The sequence below is a fragment of the Oculina patagonica genome, chromosome 6 (assembly GCF_052425735.1).
Source record: "Oculina patagonica isolate OP01 chromosome 6, crgOcupat, whole genome shotgun sequence".
Classification (NCBI taxonomy): Eukaryota; Metazoa; Cnidaria; class Anthozoa; order Scleractinia; family Oculinidae; genus Oculina; species Oculina patagonica.
The window spans coordinates 30351828-30359678 of NC_135763.1; the positions used below are offsets into that span (position 1 = coordinate 30351828).

A 7851-nucleotide genomic window follows, 5' to 3' on the forward strand; every position below is an offset into this window, starting at 1 on the left:
GATTTGGACTATGAACTCTGATCACGCGCGCGAGTCACACCACCGCGTGACGTCATCTATGCGTCTGCACTCTAATACATCATAGGTAAGAACCAATCATAATGCGCGTAGAATTCAGGTTACCTTATTACATGAAATTTTTGCGACACTTTAAATCGTGAAATTAAAGTGACGCGAACAATAAGTGTCGCGAACATAACATGACGCGAATATTAAGTGACTCGCATATGTCAGTAATCAATGTAAATGGATGTTGTCAAAATGGATGTTGTACTTATTTGTAGACATTGTGAGAACTGCTCTGTTGATGCTATTGCCGAGATTAAGTTCCCCCTGCGTTTTTGTTAATTTTTAGGTTATTGTTCCTTCGATGAAGTCGTTTTATATAATTCAAAGACATGTCAAAATATATTGCCAAGAAAATGTGAGTTGTGTCTCACTCAAAAACGCGAAATTAAAGTGATTCAAAATACAAAATTTTCGCAAAATCGCGAAATTTAAGTGTCGCGAAATATGTGCACCTCAAATTCGCGAAATTAACGTGTCGCGAAAATTTCATGTAATAAGGTATTATATAAACTCTCAGCGACCATGAATTGCGACCAATCATCCAGCGAAACTTCTCTCGATTATCGTATAGACGTTATTATTTGCCCCTTGTCATTTCTACCGATACCTTAATAATATAAACTCCGGTAACCCTGGTGCTATTTCCATAAGCGATTATCTTGTATTTAACAATGGAGATAACAAGATAAAATAATCATCGTGCGCAGAAACAAATTAATATATCGTTTACCTTGTAGTGCTAAATTTTAAATATTGACACGCGAAGTTTCATGCATAACATCGTTGCCATAAACTAAAACACAAACAAAACCCCCCCGGGGGGGGGGGTACTCCCATATGTGGCCTATATAGGTATGTGCCGCCCGATAGGGTATGGTTTTTGAGGTTCTCGGTCCTTAAATAGGGTATCATTTTTGCTCCTTTTGGCAATGTGTTCCTGGTGTGATCCTTAGATAGGGTACCTAAATTCTATTAGCTGAAATAAACGCCCAGTTAAACGAAAAAACAGGTATCTAAAAACTGAATTTTCTCAGTGATTTTATAAAGATTTGTGTCTTGCCGTGCGCGGTTAGCCGTTATTTGGGTCGTCACGGAACGTTCTCCTCCCCTTGAATAGGGTGTCATTTTTCGGTTTTGGGCCTTAAAAAGGGTATCAATTTTCGCTTTCTTTATCCTTAAATAGGGTCAGGGTCTAAGAACCTTGGCGGCATACCCCTATTCGAAATTTATGGGAGTACCCCCCCCCCCCCCCCCCGAGCAAAAAACATACTGTTCTGGTAGCTGTTCTGGTTCTTCACGTGTCGGCATTTTGACGTACACCTTTTAAGGTGTAAAATTTTTCAAATGGTAGCAACAATATTTGTGACATCGCTACAACATGCTTATGCTCCTAGTAGATGCTACATTTTCTTATCTCGTGGGTGTAAGTTGTGGTTTAAATTTACCTATCAAACCATTTCGATTTTGATTTTTCATTGCATTTTATGGCAGTAAAATGGATATTCAGTGGTCCCTCGATAGCCAATTCTTGATCTTCCGTTCGCGACCAGCAAGTCAAGTCCAGTCCAAGATTATCATAGCAGAGAAACTTAGTCTCCTTCTCGGCCACTCCTCTGAAGGCTCTATAGCTATTGTTTTGAATCCGTCGTTTCAGCTATCGTTTGATCGTGGTTTGAAGTCTGCAGCTTACTTTTATAACTCTTTTGCAAGTAGAGGTAAGAGATACTCTGTAAGGTCATGTTTAAATACACTAGGGTAACCTTGAGCTACAAAGTTATTGTTTTCTACCCGTTTCTCGGCAAAAAGAAAACTATTCGGTCTCCTAAATCGCCATGCCATTACGTGTCAAATGATGATCTTATATAGTGTCGGTTTATTTTGCTACTCTATATCGGTCAGATCGCACTTTCGTTGGTTTACTGGCGCAATATTGCCATCATGTAAAATTTGGTGCACCTATAAAGGTTTTACCTACCAAAATTGGCCAATTAATATCTACAATGTGTTAACTTTACACGTAACGCAACAGTTCGGTAAAGCCGCCTGTGTGCAGGGCCTGTGTGCTTGTTTTGAAGTTTTATTTTTGGAGCTCAAGGGATTAGACGGGCGCTCATTTAAACATCCGAATTAGACTGATGTGAAAAACGAAAAAGCGATCTTTTATTTGAGGAAATCGCAAACATAAACACCCTGGGAACGCGGTTGAAATCACAACACAGTCGAGACGCTTAGAAGGACAGTTCTTTTGTAATGCAGGAATGATGTCAGGATGCGCTCAAATTACTTTGATTGTTCAGAAGAGAATGCGTGACTGTGATTTCCGGTTGTTGTCGAGTTGTAAATAGAAATTAGTGTTTCAATTGACCTCACTCGTGTCGTGTCTCTCGCTTTTTTTGGAAAACTTTAAACGCATCTTTTATCGGAGAGGACACGGATTGTGCTATATTATTAGAATAAGGGCGCTCGTAAACAGAGAGAAACAGTTGAATCTCGACTTCTTGATTCTCCAAGGAAAAAAACGCAGTTTGCTTTGAAAAATCGGGAGTTTTATAAAACATTGTGTCTAGATACCCGGCAGCCGGGAAGTGTTTTCAAAATACTACATACCCGGCAGTCTGAAATTATTCTAGAATTTCCACGGAAAAACCAATCCAATCCTCCTCAAAACTATAGATCTTTGCTTAGAAATGCCAAGCGATTTCAATTATAGTTTTGGCTTTGTGTTTGAGGAAATTTTCGAGCTTGGGCATACTACAAATTCATATACGACGCGCCTCAAGTTTCAGTTATTATTAACTCTAGTTACTAACGCCATTAACTATTAACTCTCCTCGCGGGGAGTTTCGTGTTTCAATTTACTTGAGGCGCGTCGTATTGACATTGTGACAGACTGATTACCGTTTGAGACTCGCAACGTAAACCGCCTTCGCTCTGATTCAAATCGCTCCAAACCGATGAAAAAAGACACAGGAACGCAGGTAAATAAGAACATTTTTTATTTTAAGATTATGAATAACTAATACAGCGTTTGGGTCCCCTGTGGTATAGGGTGGTTTTTACAGTAAATTTCACATAACTTTACCTTGTCGTGTTGCGAAGTTCGTTGGGAAATTGGGAACTACATTACGAATAAGCCAATTACGTTGCGAGTTTGACAATCAAATTGCGCACTTCGGAACAAAGTTCCCAACTTTGTCGCGACTAAACTTCCAAAGTTTGAAAGTTGAGAAGGAACAAGACATGTTGCTCGAAAGTCATGATTACGTCTGAACTCGTAAACAAGTTGGTGGCAGGAATATTCCAGCGTTTCTAGCGGCTCGAGCTGCAAAATATTTGTTTGAACAAGCACGGCGTCAATTAGACTTCCCACAGGTCGACTCTCTTCTCATTTCAACATTCTGACCCACGTACAGCAAGTATAGGGATTACATGTACCGTCTGTTGCATCGTGTCCTGAAAGAAAACATGTTCAAATTGGGTATCAAACATTGCATGGTTCGCAATCAAGCTTTCAAGTTTGAAGACAACCCCAGAGGACAACGTTTCGTGCGAGCGACCAATCGGAAGTTGAACCACAGGCAGCCCAAGCTAACGATAAGAGCCACAGTACTCTAAGACTCGATTTATAAGGATTTATATTGGAATGAAACATTTTTCGTTTACGATATAGAAATTCGAACGTTTTATGAATGAAAATTGACGTACACTGTTGCTGTTTCGTGTTCTTTCTTGTTTGCCAGCTCCTCGAACCAATTTGAAGCGATTTGGACTAGTAATTGCTTTGCGAAATTTTGAACACGTGTACTTTATTAAAAATTCTCAAGGCTGGAAACTATTTTCGACAGCATCTTACTCGAACGAAATATCTTCCGTTAAATTGGTCAAATGGTTTCAGAATTTCCAGCACCGTAATCTCCGGTAATTTCTCTTTGCTATCGTTGTCCATTTGGTTCCGAATGCCCCAGTGAAGCGTTGAAAATTCTTCCAAAGTGCGAGTTTTGCTTTTCTTGTTATGCGCGGTCCATCAAACCACACAAAAAATGGCGTCAGGTCGACAAAATCGACCTCAGTGGCGGAGGGCATGGCGATATTGTCATTAACTCTTAAATACGCTGTGGGATCCGAAGAGGGCGATTTTCTACAGGAAATAGAAAATCACCGGCACGCGATTTCTTAAACGCCGGTTTTTATTTCCGGTAGAAAATTGACCTCTCCGGGTCTCACAGCGTATTTTGGAGTTAGTAACAATAACTTCTGCTATTCTTTTGGACCACCATTCATGCACTGTCGGCTCGGGCTTGGTGCTGACCAAAAGAAATGCGGCTTCTTGGGACGAGATTGTGCTTGGTCAGCAGGGACAACATATTTTATTTAAACCCTTGGTAAAAAAAAAGGATTCTGGAGAGAGGGTAATTCTCCTACCAAGAACAACGTTTCTTCATAAACGTAGGCCCTTAGTCCACTTCTTCTAGCGCTTTTTGGTTCAGGCCACGTTACGCAGCGTTGCGTGACAGAGATTTCTAGAATTGGACTAGTCAATATACCTTTAAACTTTTTCGATCACCAAGTGGAAACAAGTGCCACTAGAATATTGATACTTAATATGAACCTCAGACACAGAAAAAGCGCTGGAATTCCCCTTCCCCAAACCCTAATTTCATTCCCATTCTGTTCCAAATTCAATTAATCTTTTTGCAATAGCGTTGGATGGTTATTTACTTTCTTCTTCATTCTAAAGGTCTTAGGACATCAGTGGGTTTTGCTGCAAATGACACAAAGCGAACGAATCGTTCCTTTTTAACTGGCAGTATGGAAGAGCATACATCAAGCATAATAGATTCCTCGGATGAGAAAACGTTAAAATGCAACGACTACGGCAAGTGCGTAAGTCACGCAGAAAATCTAAGAACACATACCACATTACATTCAGGAGAAGAGCCTTGGGAATGCAACCAGAGTGGCAAGTGTTTTAGTCGAGCAGGAAATTTAAAGCAACATAAACGAACACACACAGTAGAGAAGCCTTTTGAATGCAACCAGTGTGGAAAGTATTTTAGTCGAGCAGGAAATTTAAAGCAACATAAACGAACACACACAGGAGAGAAGCCTTTTAAATGCAACCAGTGTGGCAAGTGTTTTCATTCGGCAGGAGATCTAAGACGACATAAACGAATACACACAGGAGAGAAGCCTTTTGAATGCAACGAGTGTGGCAAGTGTTTTAGTCGAGCAGGAAGTTTAAAGCGACATAAACGAACACACACAGGAGAGAAGCCTTTTGAATGCAACCAGTGTGGCAAGTGTTTTAATTCGGCAGGAGATCTAAGACGACATAAACGAATACACACAGGAGAGAAGCCTTTTGAATGCAACCAGTGTGGCAAGTGTTTCATAAAGGCAGGAAACTTTAAGCAACATAAAAGAACACATACAGGAGAGATGCCTTTTGAATGCAACCAGTGTGGAAAGTATTTTAGTCGAGCAGGAAATTTAAAGCAACATAAACGAACACACACAGGAGAGAAGCCTTTTAAATGCAACGAGTGTGGCAAATGTTTTAATCTAGCAGGAAATCTAAGACAACATAAAAGTACACACACAGGGGAGAAGCCTTTTGAATGCAACCAGTGTGGCAAGTGTTTTCATTCGGCAGGAGATCTAAGACGACATAAACGAATACACACAGGAGAGAAGCCTTTTGAATGCAACGAGTGTGGCAAATGTTTTAATCTAGCAGGAAATCTAAGACAACATAAAAGTACACACACAGGGGAGAAGCCTTTTGAATGCAACCAGTGTGGCAAGTGTTTTCATTCGGCAGGAGATCTAAGACGACATAAACGAATACACACAGGAGAGAAGCCTTTTGAATGCAACGAGTGTGGCAAATGTTTTAATCTAGCAGGAAATCTAAGACAACATAAAAGAATACACACAGGAGAGAAGTCTTCTGAATGCAAGCAATGTGGCAAGTGTTTTAATCAGGAAGGGATTCTACTGCAACATAAGAGAGTTCACACAGGAGAGAAGCCTTTTGTATGTGACCAGTGTGGCATGTGTTTTAATCGTGCAGGAAATCTAAAACAACATAAAAGAACACACACAAGGGAGAAGCCTTTTGCATGTGACCAATGTGGCAAGTGTTTTAATCGTGCAGGAAATCTAAGAATACATAAAAGAATACACACAGGAGAGAAGCCTTTTGAATGCACTGAGTGCGGCAAGTGTTTTAATCAGTCAGGAACTTTAAAACAACATAAAATAATACACACAGGAGAGAAGCCTTTTGAATGCAACCAGTGTGAAAAATGTTTTAACCAAGCCGGAAATCTAACAATACATTTAAAACGAGCACACACAGGTGAAAAGCCTTTTGAATTTGAAGTGAAGTCAAAAACAAGCCGGAAGGATGACAATTGCTTCAGTATCTCTGATCTGTTATGTGACATTAAAGAAATCAAACAAGAATGAAACCTTGTGTTTGCCTTGCAACGGAAGACAAGAGCTTCAGAATTTTTTGTTACAGCTCTGTTAAGAGAGAGATGGTTTGTCCGATAAGAAGCCCACATTGTAATATCTATTTCGTTACAGACCTGCAAAGCCAGGATTGGAGACGTATCTGACAAAGACCGTCTTCTGGCTCTTGAACTATTACCGTTAACTTATGGTAGAGAAGTTAAGGGTCTTGTGTTTTTCTACAAGCCTCTCCACGAACTTATATATTTGAACATCAATGACTATGTCACCTTCGTAAGTCACGGCCGTAAACGTCTTAGTAAATACGCGAGTCTAATGCTAAAAACTAGTTTTTGTAAGTCTACATCATTTCAGGCTTCCTACTTTAACAGGATTGTTAAGCTGTGGAACCTAACTTGCACAGATGCTACCCCGGCTCCAGTATGGCAAGTGTCTCATTTGGTAGAACCTAAGCTCAGTTTTCGATGTAGATTATCCCTGTACTTCGTCCGCAGTCAGGAAACGTCCTTGTCACAGAAACTAGCTTTTCTCACCTGTTTTATGTATTTCGTTTTTAAGTGATAACATTTCTTAACTTTTTATATATATATTTTTTATTTGTAAATAGGTACTAAATAATTTTTTTTTTAATTCGGGAAGCGCCTCGCATGGGTAACCCTTGCCTTTTTTAATTCTGTATTTTTTTTAATTATGTATATATTATGTTTATATTATATCTTATCCCAATAAACATATTTTTTGAATGCGATACTTTTGGTGCTTACACACAAAGCTGCAACTCTGCCTGTCATGATAATACCGGACATAATCAAGCAACCAAAACAGGGTGACACAGTTACAGTGAGATAGGACAGTAAGCTTATAGCTAGAGAAAGAAGGAAAACATTACAATGTGACTGCGTACAATAAGACTGTAAGTAATTTTCTTAAGGAAGATATATTTTTCAGAAAAGACAAATTAGAACAATTAGAGAACAAACTGCTACTTGAAAACAATGACTTTTTATATCAATTGGAAAGTTCTTATATAATTAAATCGAAAGTTATATCATCTGTTTAATCACAAACCGTAAACTTTATAGAAAATGTCCATTACAAATTATACAATATATACAAAATAAAAAAATCAGTTCATACAATGATGTCTCGTTGTTATTAATCAGCAATAAAAAGCGGGAGCAGATGTAGTGAGAACTATAACTAGTTTCTATAGCTTTTTCTATCACTATTCCGGCGCTATACCCCACCCAGGGACAGGAAGTAAGCATTTCTATCGCTATACGTCTCATAAATATGATAAATTTG

General features: G+C 39.1%; 1 protein-coding gene across 2 annotated transcripts in view; it reads left to right on the plus strand.

Annotated features, from left to right (window-relative positions):
* LOC144658167 (uncharacterized) overlaps window positions 1–7625 on the plus strand; it is a 60447-nt gene extending 52822 nt beyond the window's left edge. Inside the window, exons 1-2 of one of the 2 annotated variants that reach the window (XM_078518520.1) lie at window positions 1719–1784; window positions 4808–7625. In XM_078518520.1, coding sequence (XP_078374646.1) covers window positions 4879–6540 — 1662 coding nt within the window. In that variant the 5' untranslated portion in view covers window positions 1719–1784; window positions 4808–4878 and the 3' untranslated portion in view covers window positions 6541–7625. Of the gene's footprint in view, window positions 1–1718; window positions 1785–4807 lie in introns of those variants that run through there. The other variant, XM_078518521.1, reaches the window with a different exon arrangement.
* Window positions 7626–7851: the final 226 nt, after the last annotated feature.